Consider the following 21,866-nt stretch of genomic DNA (forward strand, 5'->3'; position numbering starts at 1 on the left):
TTTTTCTTTTTCTTTTTCTTTTTCTTTTTCTTTTTCTTTTTCTTTTTCTTTTTCTTTTTCTTTTTCTTTTTCTTTCTTTTTCTTTCTTTTTCTTTCTTTTTCTTTCTTTTTCTTTCTTTTTCTTTCTTTTTCTTTTTTTTTCTTTCTTTTTCTTTTTTTTTCTTTTTCTTTTTCTTTCTTTCTTTCTTTTTCTTTCTTTCTTTCTTTCTTTTTCTTTCTTTCTTTCTTTTTCTTTCTTTCTTTCTTTCTTTCTTTCTTTCTTTCTTTCTTTCTTTCTTTCTTTCTTTCTTTTTTTCTTTCTTTCTTTTTCTTTCTTTCTTTCTTTTTCTTTCTTTCTTTCTTTTTCTTTCTTTCTTTCTTTTTCTTTCTTTCTTTATAATCAAGGCCTGCCTTTCTGATTGGATTTCTTAGCTCGGTATTAATACCATATGGTGGATTATTCCAGCCCTGAAGCAAAGCCCCTGTGAAGTGAAAACTGATTTCTTGATTAAGCTGCAAGGAAGTTAGTCCTCACTCTCCTTTATGCCTCTGAACCAGTACTTCTATTATAGAGGGAATGCATAAGAAGTGTAATGCATAAAACCCACAAAGTTTTGTGGGAAAATAGTTACCCAAGTAAGAGAATAAATACACTGAGGCAGTGAAAGTAAGTGATACTCTGATTTTCATATGTTTCAGTTCTAGCTTGGCTGAAAGAAATTAGAAACTCCCATTTAACTGTTTCCTTTTTAATAAATGTCTCATCTTAAACATTCTTTCCTTCTCCTAAATGAAAATACAATTTTAAGATAGGCCACATGGTAGTATCACTAATAGATGCAAATGATACAAGGGTGTATAGTAATAAATTGTGTTGGATTCCTGTGGTGGCCAAGTTATGCTCTGTCTGTAGCACAGAGCATGACAGAAGCAGTGGGCTTTTAGTGAGTGTCCTGCTGTTACCTTCGCCTCCCTATGAGCACGGGAGGGAAGCTGCTACTTTTAAAACACCACCCACAGACTGAATTTTCTACATTACAGAATTTCAGCAACCTATTATCTGCTTCAGTACCTGTCGGGGTGTTGACTGTTAACATTTGTAATGCAAAATGAAAAACTGTATCATTACAGACTTGTCAGAAAGCTGCAAATCCACCTGAAGTTAAAAAAGCAAAGTGTAATTAAATGTCTCGGTGATCTGCACAGCTTTTCTTTCTCCTTCACTGTGGTTTATTTTCTGTACAGTGAAAAGAGGCAACAGCATCTTCGCAAAGCAAGCCCAAATCCCAATATCAGGCTTTGTTTTCCATTGAGATGCTGTGAAGGTTTGTATATTTTTGAGTCAGCCTAAGGCCAGGCTGAGAAAACAGCCATCTCAAAGAGCAAGAAAAGTCAGGAGTATTTTTATTGTCTAGTATTATCTGTGGGGGCAGGAGTGTGTGTAAATATGTTTGTTTGAAGACTGAGTGAGGGGAAGTGCCTCAAATTGTGCTTGGTCTCTGAGACTCCACTGTGATGAGTCCACTAGATGATGGTAAAAGAGCGGTTCTTGGTTCCTCATCTACTGCTGGATCTCTTGGTTTCAGTAACACAAGGAAATCTGTTTTCAGCACTCTCACATGATGGTTTCTGTGTTGCTGTGGCAGCAAAGCAGGGTGAAAGCTGGCTTCTGAAACAAGGGGTTCTGCAATGAAAAAAACAAGGCAGCGATTAGTGCGTCACCAGATTCCTGCCTGTTCTCGCAAAGAGGTTGTCATCGTCGGCCCACTCACCCCCTTGTGAGCCCTCTTGAGCTGGCTTTGAATAAAGAGGCATTGTGAACATACTTGCCAGGGAGTCAGTCTTCCCTTCAGCACAATGAAGAAATACTTCTATGTGGTCACCACACAGCTCAGCTCACAAAATATCAAGTTCGTATCAATCTGTTTATAAAAAGCAACGCAAAAACCACCCCCAAACAAAACAAACAAAAAAAGATGTTGATAGAAACATCAATTTCCTGTAGCATCTGTTGCACTTCCCTGGAGGGGAGCAATGTAGAAAAGAGAACTTTGGCTAGACATGCCACTTTTCCTTGGCATGAGGAATGTTCAGAATTGAGAAGCTTTTCCCATGTCTTACTATTCCTTCAAACTCCAGAAGTGCTTGTCATCCTTTCTTCCTTACAAAACTTTAGCCAGTCACCTTCCTACCTGCCTCTGTTTCCAAGTCTAGGCAGGATGCAGACTGAAAATGGGAGAGGTCTTGTCACCTTCACAGCCCGTTTTACTACATTAAAACTATTATGAAAGTGGTGTTCTTGGAATCAAGTTTCATACACTTCAGATGATTTAGGGTTTTTTTAATAACTATTTTTTAAAGATCAGTTCTGTGAAGAAATTATTGTAGAATTTTTTCAGACCAGATATAAGTAAGAATAATTCTAAATACCTGTTTTGTGGGGGTTTTGAAGGTCTTTGGTAAACTATGAGGTTATTGTGTGTGTGTTCGGTTTAAAAACAAAGGCTGATTAAATCTTCATATTGTGGTATATAAAACTTAAATAATCTCGGTTTATTAATAAGCTCTCCTCACCAATGGCACTTTTGAATCTCTCAAAAATCCCAGTATAATAAAAGCCAAAATACTGCAAATGAAGCCTATAAGAGTCTGTAGAAGGTAGATGTGATACATTGTGCTATTCACACTTCTGGTGCTGTTGGCCTTGGAAGTATTGTCTATATGCTTGAACCTTAAAATTTTGTTTTCTGGGTGCTCATTTTATGATCTGTCAGATGAACATGAGTAGAGTATGGAACCAAATAGCTGCCTGGTAAATGCTCTTTATTTTCTGTATGGTTTCTGGTACTTCAAAGTAAAATTGTATTAGTGTTAAGAACTAACTATTTTCTTCCTGTACTAACCTTTGAACAATTTAGAACTAGTTTGTTGGATGTGTAATGGCAGAGCATTTAAAAATAGCCTAAATCTACACTCCAAATGTTGCTTGACTTTTTCTCCAAGGTATGCTGATGTCACAGGAGCATGAATCCTTACAGCCTTTGGAATCATGGAGCTATATACAGACTACTCAGAAAACTTCATTTTCTGGTCTTGCTAAAGCTTACAGTTTCTGAAGTAGCTGAATGTGCAAGTGAGAGTCTACAGCTGTCCTTTGCAAAAGCAGCGAGCATTCCAAACGAAACTATTGGAAAATTCTTGTCTAAAAGCTAGCAAATATTTTACTGTCCACAAGGAACATAATTAAACTGATATAAAAATTAAAATAATATGTAGATACCTAACTTCAAAGAATCCCACAAAGATTTTTGGAGGCAAGGCAGGATATAAAGAACATCTATATCGCATATTGCATTTATAACATACATATTCCATATATATCACGCAATTTCATTTAAGCATACTATTTTACTAATTTTTCCTTTGGATATTTTTAGGTACTACTTGGTATCTGATTGCTGATGTGTCTAGATGTCCTCCACCACTGTTTATCTCTCCAGAGTGCCAAATCTTTTCCATTTGACTTTTTTTCCCCATAAAGCAATGTGCAGATCATCTTCTAGCACTTATATCACCATTTAACCTATTATTTGCTGAAGTGTTTGCAAGAGCCATGGTAGTGTTAGATGCCTTTCTGCTTGCAGCATGCTCTTGAGTTTATCTTGCAAGTGTCCCAAATGCTGAGTGCTGTCACACAGGCTATGCCAAAGCTTCAGGGGGAGAAGGGGTTCACCATGTGCTTTGCAGTTCTGGCTAGGGTGGGACCCAGATGGGTTACAGCCATTTCAAAATTCATCTTGTGGAGAACAAGCTGCAGAAGTCAGAGGGATGGCATCCTAATAGGTGTCCTCCCAGCATGGGACTGGGATCTGTTGGAGCAGTGGGTACAGATCTCAGAGCCATGGTCCCTCCCTGGGTCCTGTTGCACAAGACTGGATTTGCTGTTTTGCACAGCTCGGGTGGCTTTGGGGCATGCTGTTCGATATTCCTTCCCCTGCCCCCACTACCCTGCTGCTGGTTTTGCTGCTTGCAGGGTGTGAAGTCAGTGCTGCTGTGAGTCACTGTGTGCCTCTGAAGGGTTGGGTGTAATAGTCCTGCAAGCCCTGAATAGATCACAGCACAATGTGTGGGTAGGCAAGTGTTTGTAGCTCTTAGCTTGTCTTGACTGCTGTGACAGGAGAAGGCAGAGCCTTCTGTGATTCTTTGGTCTCCCCTCCCCACCTCAGTTCCTTGCCAGCGGCTGACAGACCTGAGGTGGTGGGCTGAGAGTGGTATCTGTGGGAGGGAGGAGGCAGAAGTGACCCATATGCTGGCACTGGAGTGGAGCTGCCCTGGTTCTGTCACCTGGCTCCATGACAGCTGCCTAGAGCCCTTGGACCAAAGTCTCTCGGCACATAGCACTGATGTACTTACTCTGCAAATCAAAGGGAGTGGCTTGAAATACTCAACTCTCTTCTTTTCCCTCCCATCCCCCCACCCAACACCCCCATATCCAGGGGGAGATGATACTTCACATATACAAAGCCCACATACATAGGAGAATCTTAAACCTGAACATCCAGCTGCTGTAATGAATAAAATGTAGCGAATGATCCCAATGATCATCAATGAGAAAGGAGAAATGGGAGACAAAAGGCCAGGGTATTCTGGCCCAAAGCAGATGTTGTCAGTATCTGGGGTGGATGTGCTGGAAGGGGAGTGAATCTTGGATGATGTCAGTGAAGTGTGTAGGCCCAAGGCTGGGGGATGGGCAGCTTCCCCAGCAGAGCTGCTGGCTGCTGGCAGGAGCACAGCTGTGTGCTGCCCCTGCTCCCTTACACCTCCATCCCAGAGACCTTGGCACAGCAGCAAAGTGGAGCAATGGCTGTGTCAGCGAGCAGGGCTTGTGGCATCATGTAGGTGTTAGTCTTTTACTGCTGCACCAAGGAAAAGTTTTCTCTGCATCTTGCTTTTCTGAACACTTCAGGGTCACTTTTGAGGCCAGTCCAAGTAAGAGCAAATAGCAAGAGTCAGTCAAGAGCTGATGGGAATTACTGGAATGTGATAAGGACTTAAAAAGGAAGGAGAGTCTGGTGTTCAGGGAGAAAAACCCATTTACAGGTTTTTTTCTAAATTTAGGGAAAATGGAGGGACAGCATCTGTGGACCTGTGACTTTTGTGTAAGCTTCTCTCCTCGCTCTAGTTTCCCTATTACAGTGAATTGAGACTCTCCCCCTCTTTCCCTGTCCTCCTGTCCCCTCCCATTTTACCCAGGCTGACAGGTGTGGCAGGTAGCCAGGTGGGCTCCCAGCTGTGTGCCTCTGGTGATAAGGTCCATTTACTACTCTTGCCAGCTCAGCCTAAAGGCCTTTCCTTCCCCAAGGATACATTCACTCATCTTTTTTTATCTAATAGGAGGTGAAAATCCCACTGAACATGGAACATTTTGTCGATTCTCTGCAAGCTAAAAAACTGTTAGAAAAGTAGTACAATAACAGAGTGAAAAACATAATGAAGAGAGGGCAACATCCAACTTTTGTATGAGTTTAATGGAAGCCTACAAATAAATTTATTCTTTCTCTGAGTTCAGAGCTCCTTTTCCTAAATAGAGTCTGTGACTGTTTCCTAAGAACCCTAAACCAAGAAGCAGCCCCACTGCCATCGTAATAGACTTCTTTTATCATTCACCAGTATTTATTAACCTTTTTGCTTTTATGGATCCTATTGAAAAGATATTTAAAAATCCAGTAACAGTAAAAATGGCAGTATAACTCTGGCAAGCCTCGTGACTTGCTCTTTTTCAGGTGTCATTTGTGACTCTTTATGTAATCTGTAGGTTCAAGGGCCTTGTATGGAGCCTGTGAAAAACTGCCATGGGGGGAACAAAACCAAAACAGACTGGCAGGTGATTGCTTTCTGTTAACTGTTGCAATTGAGTCATAGGCAAGAGCAATTGGAGCTGCCCACACAAAATGGCAGGAAGATGCTGCTCTTGTGTGAGTCTGCTGGAACCTGCATCCTCACCCTGGAGGAAGGAGCTCCAGGACTCTGCTGTACCAAGGGGCCTTTTGTCTGCTCTGACCTTCATGATCGTATCAAGTTTCAGATATTCAACATATTTTGCTATGTGCTTTAGGGCTTCTTGTAACTCTGGGTTTGATTGATTTGGCAAAAAGGTTTGGTAACTTCACAACTGAGCTGTTAGAGTTGCTGAAATCAGTGTTCCTGCTGTCACTGCAAATGATCTGGAAAGGATGCATATTTTCAGAAGGATGCTTTTGGGGAGCAACGTAGCAAGGGCTGTAATGAAGCTGTTGAAAAATAAAACTCTTATTTCAAAAAGTAATTTTAAGTTCTCTGTACATTTTGTAAAATGAGCTTCTGAAGCCTGTTGTCCTCTGAAGGTTGATACAGTCTCATGTGAAACTTGAAAGGGTTTGTCCTAAACTGTTGAAGAAAGTAAAGTACGTGTGTTTTGTTGTTTTGCTTTTTAAACTCTGACAGGTGTGCTAATGAAATATTTTTGCTACCACTGCTACTTAAATAAAATGAAGTTCAAGCAAGACATATTGTCCCGGTGTAAATCAATTTATTTCATGTTATTACAGTTAATTGCATTTAGCACAGCTTTCTCTGTTTTTAAAAAAATGTTATTAGTGAGTGACGGAGTCTTGGAACATGAGGACAGCAGGATGAAGGTAGCTAAATATGAAGTAAGGTGTTTCACAAGCAGTTCTGAAAATTACCTGAGGGTCTAAATATATAATCTTAACCAAGTTATTTCAGCAGTAAGTCATCAAGCCAGAGAGGTGGCAGATTTTAAGCCAAATGAGTCTTCAGCACAAGAGCAGAAAGAAGAGTAACTTCCTGGGGGAGACCCTCAGGCTTGAGCATATTCTTATGCTGCTCCAGGAACCCAGGCTGGGAAGATGCTGTGCAATGGCTTTGCCTGACAGAGAGGATTCCTGGCTTGGAGTGCAGCTGCCTTTCACAGACCCTTTCTGCACATGATGTAGCCTGGGCAGCAGAAACAGGAGAGCTATCAAGGTCAAAGCCACATCTTCAGAGTCCAGGCTTTGTTAGTGCTAATGTAACAGGCAGTTCCCAGGACATGTTGCCAGGAAACCCCTCTGATTTGTGGAAAAGCATAGGCATGGTGCAAAAGTAGCTTATGGCCTGCAGAGACATCTGCTTCTACCACTCTCTATGTTGACAGCAAGTTTAGCACTGCATCCCTAAGTGGATCGTGAAATCTCACCCGTTCTGCTTCACAGTTACCTTTTTGATTTTCTGAAAGTCCTTTCTACCAAGGGAATTGGAGCAGTGGTTCTCAAAAACACTTTGGCTGAGATTCCTAGTTAAAAAGAGATTTTAAGAAATTCCACCCACTCTACTGCAGTTTTAGCATGGCAGTAACAAAAATGAGTTTCTAATCCAAACTCCAAGGTAGGCAGCAGTGTTTTATATGTAGAACACTCATTGAAACGAATATGAAATGTATTTTGCCTGGCCTTGGTATTGCAGCTACTCCTTTAAAACATACATCATGTTTTAAAGGAGTAGCTGTACACTATGAGTTGCTTTACTTAGCTCAGCTGTTATCTTGCTGTTACATGCTGTTTGAGACCCAGGCATTTTGGGCTCCATGTGAATGTAACTGCAAAATAATTTCAGCCTAATTTTAATATTAATTTAATGGCTAGAAAAATGAGCTTGAAATGTAAATATTAATTAGCTGGTAATAATTCTTGCTTGCTTCAATTTTTCTTTATTTAGCTAGCAACTCAGATGGGAGTATCTGATTGAATGGTCCAAAACAGAAGTTAAAATCCTTCTTGTTCACCTTGAACATCTTAGCATTAGAGTAACTCCACCATTTCTGAGAGAAACTTGAGTCTGCAGATAAGCTGTTTTGAGTTGCCATTTAAGGCAATTACATTTTAAATTTTTTTGTTTCTCATGTATTGCATCCACATGTGTATGGGTACAGGACATTAACGTGTCTGTAGAATTTTATTGTAGCTACACAGAACTGTCACTATTTTGCTGTGGTATTTGTTGCTGATCCTGTACTAGAGCAGTGGACCCAAAGTCCTTTTGTCTTTATAAACGTCTAAGGCAACTGAACTGACCCCTTGTCATCCTTGCAGTAGACCCCTGGTTCCTTCAGGATGGGTGCTGTGGGGCTTCCTAACCTCTGCACTTCCTGTGCTCTTTAAAGGGGAGGTGCACACTGTGCTTGGCCAGCTGATGGCTGGAGGTTTCCCTTGTGATGTTACGTTAGCACAAGGCTGGCTGGGAATTCGGGCTGGCTTTGAGCAGAAATAGCAATCTACTGTCCTTTTTCCTCTTCCCTTCAGTAATTTTGCAACTTCAAGAGAACAACTGACCACTTGTGTTGTTAGACCTGTTGTTGAAATAAATAAATCAGCCTTCCTGTATAACTGTGTGCTGCAGATTGTGAGTGTATATAGATACACACATCCTTTGTGTTATGTGGGCTGGGTCTTTTTTTTCAGAGTCTTAGTGTGAAGAGGGGCAAAAAAAGTAAAGAGCAATTTTGGTTTAGAACATATGCTCAGCAAAACAGAAAGAATACCTAACTTTTATATTGCAGAATGTTAATTTCCCAAATCTCAGGACATTATGTGAACTTTAAAATTAAATGTATAGTGAATTAGATAAGTGAATGTCAAAATAAGACATAACTTGGAGACACTGAATATGTTGCTAAAAATTGGTATTTATAGATTTCCTACAGCTGCTAAATTTGAGAAGGAAAGATGAGGAATCTGTATCTCTAATTTACATGTTTACTAGAATGTTAGCACTATGGTATTACTCACTGGAATTGTATTTATGACTAAGTATGGTAGAATATGTTTTAAATTTATTGGACTAGTTCCTTTAAAGTAATGATTAACTGTTGAATACTGCAATTTTTCTTAGAAACTCCTTTGTAAATGTGAGAACAGAATAAATTACAAATGAACAAAGAGAAGATATCCGTGCATGAAATACATGTTTTCTTAACTTCAAGAAAGTATCTGTAAACTTGGCTTTTGAATGGGTTTCAGGGAAGTGATAACAGCTGGTACTGTCAAGGAAACTTCTAGGTTGATGCTGTCATTTTTAGTGTGATTAGATGTACCTTGTGTTTTCAGTTTAACTTAGCATACGTGTGTATGTGCATAACCTTTTATCTGCTAATTATAGAATCTATAAGGTTGGAAAAGTCTTCTAAGATCAAGTCCAGTCATTAACCAAGCACTGCCATGTTCATCAGAAAACCATGTTCCCAAGTGCTAACACTATATTCATTCTGGGCACAACGTATAGTAGAGCATATTTTACTCTTTTAGAACTTGATCATTGGTCTCATATATCTCCTTTTTCATTTGCATCCCAGCAAATTTCCCAGCACATCCTGGTAATGCAACATAAGTGTAGCATCTGTATGATTTGGGTATTTAGAAAGGCCTCCTGCTTCTCCTCTAAGCATTGTTTGCACACAGTAGATCACTTTCCAGACATACAGCTGTTTGTTTAAACCAATATAATAATAGTTTATAATGCTTGCTTAATGCATAGACTAAGTAGCTGACAAAATATTCATGTTGCTGTCTGTGCCAAGGAAGCAGAGCACGCCACTGGAATGTTTTCATTTCTAAATATCTGCTTGTCAGTGGGAAAGTGGCTGTATTTGTCCAACTGAAAATACCAGCAGCCCTTGTGTGATGGTGTTACTTGTAAGTAGATGTGTGTTCTGTAACACAAGTATAAGAAACAGACAAGGTAAAATGAAAGAATTTGAGGGATTCTTTGCTGAGGGAAAGAACTTGAGCAGAGTGCTGTTTACAGCTATAAATATCTACAATGGGCTTATGCCAGAGTAAAAGGAATAAGTCTCTTATGTTGTCAAATGGACAAACTAGTAAATAATGTCAGCATTTGCCAGAATCTTACATGCTCTGACTGGGCTCTTTTAGGTAGGCCATATGTGTATTATAAAGTTTACTTATTTGAAGATACATTTAACATTATGTGGGATTTTTGATTTAGCAGAATGATAAAAAATATACCAAAATCACAATGCCAATGTAATTTGTACTTTGTTAATATAAAATACGTTAACGACAATATTAATTCCATTGCTACACCAATATGTGGTACATTTTCTTGGTCTCTGTAATAAGCTCACCATCATGATGCTGGCCATCACCAGCTGCTGAGAAGGAATACAAGGGTTGAAACCAGCCCACAACTATCTCTGATTTTATTTGTTTATGTTGCTAATTGTTCAATTCTTACACGCTTTGCTGGTCTGAGCCATGAATATATACCTTCCCTGTGCTAGTTTGGGAGACAGTCTCAATTTTTTAATGAACTTGGAGAAATATTTGATCCACTCAGCAGTGGTGTAGTCAATTGATTCACTCAAATGACTTAGCTGTTCATATAAGCCACCCTCGGGTGCCATTTGTGTTGAGATACAGTCAGCCCTGTTTGCCCCAGCTGTGGTCAATCCCAGCCTGCATTATTTCCTGAGCTTCAGGGCACATAGCCCTTGCCCATCTCCTCTCAGCCTTCCTCTGCCATTTATTGGCCAGTCACAGCATTTTACATCAAGATTGATCTCTAAATAGAACAGATAATTCACTGATCTGTTTGATCAGCTGTGATTCATTGGTTTTTAGCATTTTGATTTGTGAACCCCAGGACTCCTTCATCAGAGTGTTATCCCTTTCAGACACTCCCCTTAGATAGGCAATTATATATACTGCCTAAACAGGCTGCTCCCAAGTTACTTTCACGCATTCCCAAAGCCTGGTTTGTGGACCCCCAAACTTTCATTTCTAGCTACAGTGGTAATCATGTGTTTATGTTAAGCAGCTCTGGAAATCAGAGCTGCAAGGAGACCAAGAAATACAAAGGTATTCTCAGTGCTCTTCCCATCTTGGAAGGCAAGATAAGGTGTGTGAGCAGTATGTCAAACCCTCATTGTCACATTGTGGTTTTAATATACCACCGTCTAAGTGAGCCTAAGAAAAATGAACGTTGCCAGTGTAACTGTACCTTTCCATTGTGATTTTGAATTTGTGGAAGAGCCAGTAACTTCTGATCTACATAATTGACTTCCAGTGTAGGGGAATAAAAAGTAATTTTTCAAAATTCACTGTTTCAATTTGATTAGAATTATTTTTCTCGTGAAATCATAATGGCCCTTAAAAATAATCCCCTGCCAAGAATTTAGATCACCATGGCTATTACAGTAATTTAAACTGACACAAGTTTTGCTTGCTGAGTCAGTTATGTATGCTCTGCATGTGTATGCAGTCATCATAGCTGAAATATAGACAGTACATCAGCCTGGTTCAAAAATATTAATTGAAAAATTAATTGACTTGGATCAGAAGGCTTCTTCTATGTGACTGAGATTGGATGAAAGAGAAAACAAAGTGTTGTGATGAATGACCATGTATTAAGCTGGGGTTGCTTTACAGTGTTAGGATAAAGGGAACTGTAACGGGTCCTATTTTATTTAAAGTTTTTATTGATTGTCTAGAAGAAGACCTAGATCACAGGTTAATTAAATGTTTAAGCTATTCCAAATGAGGAAATAGAAATATTATTTTGAACAGAAAAATCTCAAAAACTTGGAAATAATTTTGGAGGATAGGAAAATTTCAATATAGACAAGTTGGGTGGCATTTAATGTTGGTGCTATTGTGACAGAAGTCACAGGAAGTGTCATGTAGAGATGTTAATAAAAGGAAGCTTTTTAGGGTTTGGAGGAAACAACAGTAACCTCCTCCATCCACCCAGTCACAAATACCAACTGACTGTAGAGATTTTTGGGTGTTCAAGAGCTGTTGTAAACATTCTGTAATGCCTGTGCAAGTCTGTCCTGCTTCATACCAGCCCTTTCCTGGCATTGTCACAAGCATCCTGTAGTTATGGAGCCAGGAGATTTTACTGCTGTAGTGCCAGTATGCAGCAGTAAAGGTTGGGAAGTTACTGGAGAATCAGTATGGGATTTGGAATTTAGGCAGAATGAGGATTTACTACAACTGTACATGCCAAATATTGATCTTAAGCTTGCCTAGGTCAGGAGATGGGCGGGTGCCCTTGCAAAGGGGGGCAGCAGAGCTGACTGAAATGCCTGTGAACCAGCAGGGGTGGTCCCAAATCCTTTCCTTTCCTCTGCCAGTGTTGCACTTGGCCACCACTCTCCACCCCCACACCTGCCTGTTCTGCTGATTTTGGCACGTGGGGCTGCTTTGATTCAGCAGTTCAGCCTGATAAGCTGGCATTGAGCCACATGGTTTGTTAGGCTGGTGCAGTGCTGGGTTAGGAAATGCAACCAAAGCTGCAGCAGGTCCAAGGGGGAGTGGGGTAGCCCAAGAGAAGGAGCAAGAGTCCACAGCCAGGCCAAAGAGATGGGGAGGGAAGGATTTTGCTGTGGAGTAGCTGAACAGTAGTGCTGCACTCCTCATCACTCTGCAGAGCTCTCTGCTCAGGCTGGCTGGGTTGGAGGATTGAGATGGTTACCATGTGTAGCTTCACCTATGATTTAATTTTCCTGTCTGCCAGCTGGGGGTAACCTCTTAAAGGAATGAAGCGATTATAAATCGACTGTTGAGGTATTTGAAGAAAGGGTACGTGCAAGAGCCTAGATAAAGTGCAATAGTTTGCCTCTGTCTGTGCATGAGCTTACGTCAGTGGATTACTGAGATGAAAGTGGAAGTTTGCACTGCAGGCTGCAATGGGAATGTAGAGAGGCCCTTGAGATGGGTTTGTTTGAATTGTTACAGTGGTTTGTTTAAAAACAAACAACCCAAGTGAAAATACCCTCTTCCAAAGTGATACCTAGCTTTGCTTTCACAACAGGCTTTGGAAATTAGAGATTAAACCTAAGATTAAAGCCGCTTGAAAATGAGGGGGAAAAAAAGTGCTTGTCTCCTCACTGCCCCACTGAACATACATTGGATTGCTTGAACATAGAATACATCTGCTTTAAACTGCTTTCATCAGATGCATACTTCTATTAATAGACTTAGGATAAAGTTGTTTGGAGAAAATGTAACACGTGCCTTTTTGGCTAAGCAAATCCAAGCTTTCCCTTTTTGCACTCCCCCAAACTAGACTGATGGTGCAGTAGGTATGAAGTTGGCTTAAAACCCCAAGCAGCTGAGCTCAGTGTGGTGTTATCGTCAGAGCTGATGTCACAAAATCAGCTGAGGTCTTGAGTCAGTAGAGAACTCTAATGCTGAGCAACTGGAAAATATCTGTGCATTAACTTCTCATTTCATATCCCCAAACAGAGTTTCAAAGAACTCTATTACAAAAAAACAAAAAAAACAAAAAAAAAAAAAAAGAGGGCTTTAAGTAGGGATTACTTTTTCATGTCTTGTGAAGAATACATTATGCGTGTGGCAAACTAGAGCTTTGAAACTCAACTTCCATCTGCCTTCCATGACAGTATTTTATTTAATTCCATGTCTAAGAGACAAGGTTTGGAAATGAAATTAGTTTGTGTCATGCGCAGTTCCTGTAGAGATCAAAGGCAGACCTGTTAATGCAACTATTGCTATTCATGAGTTTCATAGCCGTGTGAGTTTCAAGTTAATTATAAATGCTTGTTTAATCACTTAACAATAGGGTATCAGAGTCTCATCTGGGCATAATGCATATGGCTCCCACTTTTTTTAATTAAAGCAAATTCCTACCTTTTTTCCCAAGAAATTAATTTTGGTGATAATGCTCTAGGCTCCAGCAGGTCAGGATATGTAAATCTTCTTTTACATGTTGGACTGTTGCATGATGGATGTCTTTATTTTATTATCCTGTAACTGCCCCTCCCTCCCCTTTGAACACAGGGGTTGTACAGTAGCCTGGTTTTCATTGTATGTGTCATAAATTGCTCTAGTTCATATAGTAGAATTCTTTTTGTGACATGTTACTAAAAATTGTGTGCATTATGCCCGGGACATAATGCATTGTGAGATTAATGTATTTATCATTTCAGTTTATGAACACTTTGTTTAATGGATTTTAAACCTGAAGAGGTAAGTAGGGCACCTGTCTGACCTTCATATCACAGACAACTGTGCTGTATTTGAAGACTGAGGATTAAGACTAATTATTTTAGTTAAGATAAATGATTTCAATCCCCTGGAAATTAAATTCTTGTGCACTAGGGGAACCAGCCACAGTGCCAGCAATGCCTGAGGCACTTGGAGCAGCAAGGATTGTTAGATGAGAAATACAGATGAATCTACTTGAGCTGCAGAGAAGGGTGAAAAAGCCTCAAGTGCTACCCGGGTGTAGCTTCCTCCACAGTCCTGGATCCTGATTGTCCTCAGAGTTGAGGTGAGCAGAATGCTCTGATCAGGCACCATGTGGGGGCTTCTCTGTGTCAGTCAGCCAAGAGTGTCATATGCAGTTGTCATTGCACTCTGCTGTTTCTGAGGAAGAGCAAAAGAGAGGAATAAAAGAAAACTCAGAAATCCATCAGTTGTGCATTGGAGGAAGAAAGTTCCTTCTTGACTTCTGAGGTGTGGGGTTAATTATAGTCATCACACTGCAAGTGCCCAGTGATAGTCATCCCCTGGACCTCTAAACTACAAAGTGTTCAGCAAATTCAGATTGCAGTGCTAAAAAGAAGCACCCCAAGCAAACACTTGGGCTGGCTTCATGAATGTTCTGGAATCAAACATTATTCTCTTAACTCTTGACATTGATTGTAAGCCTTAAACGCCTAGAACTAAAATTAAAGCTGTTAACCCCATTTTTTTCTCACAGCCTGAGTCTACTATCTAGTAAGCTGTTCTCCTGTTGCCAAGAAATGACACCTGAATTTGCTTAGGTTCTATGTACAGCTGTTGGCTGTCTCTGTCAGCAAGACTAAAGGTCCTCAGCTGACTTGATCTTGTGCAGTTTTGTTGTTATGCACGGTGATCCAGCCTTCTCTTGCAGGAAGAGGAGGTCATGCTCTTCAGATGGCCAGTCCCAAGGCTTCTTCACTGTCCCCTGGGTTATTATGTGTCTCTTCTCTGAACCCCTCTGCTTTCTAAATTCCTCCTGAACCTGGGTCTGAGAACCAAGCTGTGTTGTGTAGTCCTTACTGGATTTCTGACTACTGTAGTAAGGAACTTTTTTCCCCATGCCGGGGACTGCACAGCCTTGGTATCATTCTCCAATCGCTGAACAGGCCCTGAGCAGACCTCCTGTGTCCCATCCTCTGCATGGTTGGGTTCCCTGGAAAGCAGTGCTGGACACTCAGCCCAGCTGAAACCTGAGTCACATGTGGTGGAGGGGAGAGTTGTGTATCACTATGGATTTTCCTGTATGAGGGCTAGAGCCAGTTGTGAGTAGAGGATGTCATCATCTTCACTGCAAATCTTGTTCAAGCACGTGTAGTTTGCCATTTGAGGTCCTACTTGAGAACTTTCAGCTGAAAACATCAGTGAAGGTCAGAGTCTGTTTACTTCTAGAGGGATGTTACATTCACGTTTCCTTTTCTTCATACAAACTTAGTCTGCTGCTATTTTAAAGTGTGATTGTCAGCAGAGCCTTCTTGATGTAGCACATTAGGAAGATGCAATATGTAAATGCTAGAGTTGGCATCTGTGGCTAAAGCGCAGGGAACACTCCTTTTCTAGGAAAGTGTTTTCCTTTAGATAAATGGAAATCCTATTGTTTGGCTGAGGATTGACCTCACACATGGGCAAAAGGTTAAGAGACAGAAAGGCTTATCCATTTGGCACGTAGGATTCAAAGCTAGGCATGCTGCCAGTAAGCTCAATCGGATCACAGGACACAATTTTACATAAAGTTCATAATGGCTTTTTTTAAATGAGCAGGAAGCTTTCTTTTTCTAACCAAAACATAGATAATTTAAATATCTCTTTCTTTGGTAATATCCTGACATTGTCCATGGATAAGGGACCCCCAAAGGAAAAGCTAAGTGATCGCAGCTGCCTGTGTCAGCCTGCTCCCAAAAGAGATCATCTGTCCAGCACACGTCAGTGGGAGTCTGCCTGACAGAGGGGTGTGTGCACAGAAACCAAATTGCAGGCTTGGGATCTAAATAGGATTGGGATCTTAGATTTTCAGTCTGTGTCATAACTTTTCTCTGTTTATTCCAGTATGTGGAATCTGACAGTTTGCCTTTGCTCAGGTCGCTCAGCATTTTATTTTCTGTGTTATGTTACTGACTTAAAAAGAACCAACACAGCAAACAAACAAACAAACAAAGCCCCAAACCTCCTAAAACCAGTGCTTTTCACTTTTCAGAAGTTCAGTTGTAGAAGACAGCAGTGATGATAGCAGGAAACCATTCCCCAACTGAGAGTTCACAGTGATGTAAAGAGCAGTTGTGAGTATAAGAAGGGGTTACAAGTGAAGAAAAGTTTTTTTTTAAGGTTAATTGTATTTCAGGAGAGGCAGTAGGGTTCATAGAGCAGATGGCACAGGAAGGATTGCTCAGAGAAAGTTTAAACTTAGTAAAATCTCAAAAATCAGATTAAGAAGACAGATGGGATTCTGGATTGGAATGTTACCATTTAGGGATTTTTTTTTGGTCTTTTTTTCACTTTCCCAAATTATAACCTTAAAGATGCTGGAGTTTTTTTATACAGCTTACAATAATTTTAGTACTACACAACTGGGAGGGTGCTGCACTTAAGCAGCTGTTTTCACAATAACTAGTAGTTTTGGTTTGCACTCATTTGAAGAACAAGTAGGAGGTTTAGTGTTTAAAAGAAGACAAAGGACTATAAGAGAACAGATTTATACTAGACTTCCTTGAGCATACCTATACATCAGCCTTGATCTTTTTGTGGAATTTACCCCTGCATTTGCTGGTTTTATTTTCTCTTTTCCCACTTACCTTCTTTTCCCACTTTGGGATTCTTGACGCAGAGTTGAAGGGTTGCACTGTTTAACATCTGCAAATGGCCCATTCCTACCTGCACTTACAGACAGGGAGACACAGGCTTTTTGCCCTTCCAGAAAGGGTGTTTTTGCCTGTGGTTTATCTCCTGGAAATGACAGTTATCCTAAGTGGTTCTTGTTTTGGACCTGGATTTTTTCTGTAAGAATATAATGGCAGGACACACACTAGTGGTGCAGACAAGTGACTCTGGCTCTGTACCTGTGCCCACCAGTGCTACCAGCCAACAGGGAAGACATGCAGACAGATGAGGTCTGAAAGAGACACGTTCACACCACACCAGTCAGGAGCCAGGTGCATCAGACAGGGCTGTTACTCAAGCACAGCCTGTCCTGACTGTGGCTGGCTTGTCTGGAGAAGCAGACAGCTGCCCTGGGTGAGTTCCTCAGCCCAGGGTCTATCACCTCAGCCATCTCTGCTTTGCTCTTGAATGAGGAAGTATCAGCACTCTTTGCCTTTATGTCCCATTCCTCCAGGACCTCACTAGTAGCACAGAACAAAGCTCCTCCAGAACTCAGCAAACACTTCTACTGTACATACAACAGTGGGAGAATGAAGCAGGCTTGGTTTCCCTCATCTTTTGCAGTGCTTTCAGTTCCCTGCCTTCATCTGCAGCTGTGCTTCTTCTGTGAGTCCATGTGTCTTTAATTCTGTGTGAGCTCCTTGCTGTGGTAGGCTGCAGAACTCAGGAACAATGTACCTGCTTTATACCCACTCTTTGCTGAGAGTTCCAACTAAAAAGTTTGCCAGATATTTTAAATACTCTATTCCTTAGCTTAAAGTAAGTCTTCTAAACAGCTTCTAATTGATTTCATCCAGTATACCTAGTCTTTCAATCTAAGACTTCCCTCTTAATTAGAGATCAGACTGATCTTGGGTCACTTTTCCTTACTCTGCTGTCTTATTTTCCTTCTCCAGTTCCCCTGATCCTCCAGAAGTGCCTGAATATATCCTAGCAATTCAGAAACTTACTGTCTCTTTTTATTGGTTTTTTCATCACGTCCCTGTTTGAGAGGATGTTTTCTTCAACAATTTCTTTCCAGTTTTAAGCTTTTAATCATTCAGTTGCTGTGGAAATTACAGTGATATTGTAGGTTTAGTGTTCGTGACTTCACTGCTGCACTAGATAAGAAAAAGGAGCTGTCGCATGGGAGAAGGCCCTGAATTAAGCAAGTTGTATACATTTCACATGTTTGTCAGAGAAGATAACACATGAAAAGGAATTAGGATTGTTCAGGCTGCTAGGGTTTTCTCTATCTGCTCAGGGAAAAACATGTTAAATATCAAAAAGGAGAAAACAAGCCCAGTGTCTGATCTAGGGACTGTGTGGTTTGGTTTGGAACAGCAGTTCCAGTCTGCTGCCTTTCAGGACATCAGCATTCTGTCTTGGGTGATTGCCTTTGTCATTTCTGTTTAGAAGAAGGATTTTGGAAGCCCCTGTCCTTCCTTATCAGAAAGAGAGGGATGCAGAAAGAGAGAAGTATGCAGACAGAAGCCCATACATAGCCATTGAGTGGGACATAAAGAAATTTCCAATTGGAGATACCCATGGCTAGCTCTCTGATTTGGGAAGAGAAAGATGGAATTGTGAATACAGGAAATTCTTTTTTTTTCTTGTGATCAATTTTAGTAATAGTCTCTCTTCTAGAATTTTGAATGTATATAAGGAATTAAATTGATATAATCCTTCTGTTGTTTTCTTACCCTCTTCCTTAATTAGTATTTAATATTTCAGAGCTCCCTGGTTCCTTATATGTGGTTGTTTTTGGAGAAGGTTGAACTACCATTTTACTGAAATTGCTAACAGCAGTGTTCAGCTTGTCCTGTTCTCTTGCTTTTTCTTTAATGCACCACCCATTATTCTTAACCTCATCTATTCTTGCATTCTTTACTAGGAAATTCAAAGTGAGAAATGCTAAGAGTGCATCTGGCTTTGGATCTAGGCACATCCCTCCACTTTGAAAATTAAAACTTACACTGTTTGTCCTCCTGTTTATAAATAGATGAATATATATATTTTCCTACATTGATTAATGTGGCTGCCTTTCACATACTCAACATTTCACAAGTTGCTTGGTAGTCAAGGCAAGGTTTCTAAGGAGGCACTCTGTACTGGACATCAGAGTATGTGGACACTGCTTTTCAATGTACATTGCTTCCTTTGACTACTAAATGCAAAACTGGGAAGAAGTCCAGAATCTTTAATAGCTGGAATATATTTCATGCTGATCCCATCTAAATTGGCATCCTCCATTGCCAAGTTCTAAAGCAATGGCTACAATGATGATGAATTTCTCTAATGGGGTTTTTGTTCAGGGCTGCTTGATATTGGTGTTTTCAGTACTGTAGGATTCAGAGAGAGGGTCTCTGCTTATGAAAGGGCCCAAGATATTGATCTTTCTGGCTGAAATGCCCTTAGGACAGATGTGCTGGTACTTTTGTATTAGGTCCTCACGTCCTTTTAAACTTCTAGGTTGTTACAGTGTGTTTCTCCCCATACTATTGAAACTCACCACAAAGATTTTGTTAAATTCTGTGTTTTCTTCTTGGTGTCATGTCTGGTTGACCCAGGGCTTAAACCAAAATAAGTTCTTATAAGGCATTAGTAATAAAACAGAACTGTACCACCAGTACTGTTCTGTAGAAATCAGTGTAATATTTTTGAATATATATGAACAGGAGGTCATGCCCTCTTTCTCGGGCATCACATGCAAAAATGTTTACACATGGAGTGGGAGGAGAGGATCTTGTTCAGCCTCCTTGTGGGAGTTTGCAGAATACCATGTACTACCTTAGGGAATGGAGTAAGCTGAGGGAGGGAACTTCATGCAAGAACAACAGAATTTCCAGATATTAGGATGGGAATGAGAGAAGGGGAGCGTTGGAGAGAAAAGAGAGAGGGAGGTGTTCATTTAAGAGGAAGAGGCCAACTGGAAGTGAAAAGAACCCAAGGAATGTCTTAATGGAAGCATTGCTGTCTTGGACCCAGCATTGCTGGGTCTTTTCAACACAGCATTGGATTTAAGTCATGGTTTTTGCAGAAAGACAACAGCTGCTGCTTTAGAGCATGAGGCAATTGAACTATTGTAGGCACAGAAAAATAATCATAGATAGAAAGAATGCCTTCCAGAGGGACTGTCTTGCACAAGCCACTCCATTTTATGTAACAAAAGCCTGGTGACACAATGCATGGTTTAGTCATAGGAGTGCCCGGAGTGGACAAATATTGTACATCTGGAAACATTCAAACTAGTAATTATTTTCTGGAAAAATGGCAAATTACTCAAGAAAAATGTAGTCCATTGTGTTGGCTTCAGACTGCATATCTGCAGGATGTATGATTCTCCAGACTGCCTTAATCATCACTTCTTTGCTTCTCACCATTACTACGTGGGGACAGGTGATACAGTAGTGTCAGGGCTGCTGCTGTCACTGCTAGCACTCTGCATCCCACCTGGTTGTCCTGTGCTTTGAGGACATGGACATGATCCTGTGGGACTTCTCCACCTTGGTTAGACATCACCAGGGAAGTCCTGTGCCAGCTGGGGCAATCTCTCCCACCAGAGCTGAAAATATCCAACTGCAGCACAGCCCTGCTCTATTGCCCACTTTCTTCCTGGGCTTCTGTCACAGCAGATTTCTGCCATTCCATTGCTACACAGAGAGAATTGCTTTGGGAAGGAGTGAGAAGCATACCCAACTTGCAGCCTTTCCCTCTCCCCACTGCTGCTGGAGAGGACTGGCTAGAGCAGAGGCAAAGCAAGGCAGGGACCTTACAAAGAGTTTCCATGCCCTGCTGTCCGTGACTAGCACAGGATGTTTGATAGCACACATTTAGAATTGCCATAGTACAGCAGTACTCTGTGGTTGACATGTTGCCTCTCAAAGGGTGTTGCCTGCCCTGGAGATGTGCTGCCCAGCTGTATGTGAGTCACAGGAGGCGTGTGGAAGATAGATGCCTCCACAGTTGGAATTAGCGGTTGGGCAATAATTCAGGACGTGGTCTGGCTTGTAGCAGACTCTACAGTGTCTCTGAAGAGTGACTGCCTGAGATGGAGAGCTTCAGGCCAGTATAAGAAGTCATACATGGCACCAAAATGTCAGAGCTGGTGTGTTTTCAGTCACTGGTGTGTCAGCATGTTCTAACTGCTGCCTCCCACAGAAGCTTTTCAGAAAATAATCGCTGTGGTTGTTTTGTCATTACAGAAGTAACACTGAAGGTCCATGTAAGCGATGCCAGCACCCATCAGCCAGTAACTGAAGCCTTCATTGAGATTTTTACCAACCAGATCTCCATTGCATCTGGAACCTCAGGAGCAGATGGCACTGCCTTCCTCAAGTTTCAGTATAAGTTGGGCAATCAGCTGATAGTGACTGCTAGTAAACATGCATATGTGCCAAATTCTGCACCATGGAAACCTGTAAGATTGCCTGGTAAGAGATCTTTATTTTTGTTCTGAGGTAAGATATTGCATCTAAAGGAAGCTACACAGTTTTGTATGATGTGTTTTAATGCTTGAGATCCTGGGTGGGAAGAGAAACGTGCACATTTCAAAAATAGTAACATTTCTTCCTCAGTTAAGCTGCAGCATCAAGGCTGAGCAGAGATTCACTCTCCTTGTGAAGGTCCTCGGTGCAGTGCTACATCAGTTTTCAAACACCTGTTGGTGCTCCTACAGCTCCATAGAAAAGAGAAATCTATTCCAGATATTTTTCTTTCTGGGAACTCTGTTTCCAAGAACCTTGTTTCAGCAGCTGTGGTGTATTCTTGCTTTTCTTCCAAGGTGTAGCAACAACTGTTGCACCATAGGCTGTAGTGTACAAAAATGTCCTGTCTTTCAGTTCTTAGCCGTGTCAATAAAACAGTTTTAATCTGCAGTTATGTTATCCAGATGTAAGGACTTCTACTAACTTAACTAGCATGCCTTTACTTCTTCCACAGGCAAACAAG

The 21,866-nt window shown here is 40.9% G+C and overlaps 1 protein-coding gene across 2 annotated transcripts in view; it reads left to right on the top strand.

Annotated features, from left to right (window-relative positions):
* FAM171A1 (family with sequence similarity 171 member A1) overlaps positions 1 to 21,866 on the top strand; it is an 87,742-nt gene that overhangs the window by 29,147 nt on the left and 36,729 nt on the right. The window contains exon 2 of one of the 2 annotated variants that reach the window (XM_059842580.1): positions 21,122 to 21,349. The exons of the other annotated variant lie outside the window; for it this stretch is intronic. Coding sequence (XP_059698563.1) covers positions 21,122 to 21,349 — 228 coding nt within the window. The remainder of the gene's footprint in view (positions 1 to 21,121; positions 21,350 to 21,866) is intronic. 2 annotated transcript variants of the gene reach the window in all.

Source organism: Haemorhous mexicanus, chromosome 1 (genome assembly GCF_027477595.1).
Source record: "Haemorhous mexicanus isolate bHaeMex1 chromosome 1, bHaeMex1.pri, whole genome shotgun sequence".
Lineage (NCBI taxonomy): Eukaryota > Metazoa > Chordata > Aves > Passeriformes > Fringillidae > Haemorhous > Haemorhous mexicanus.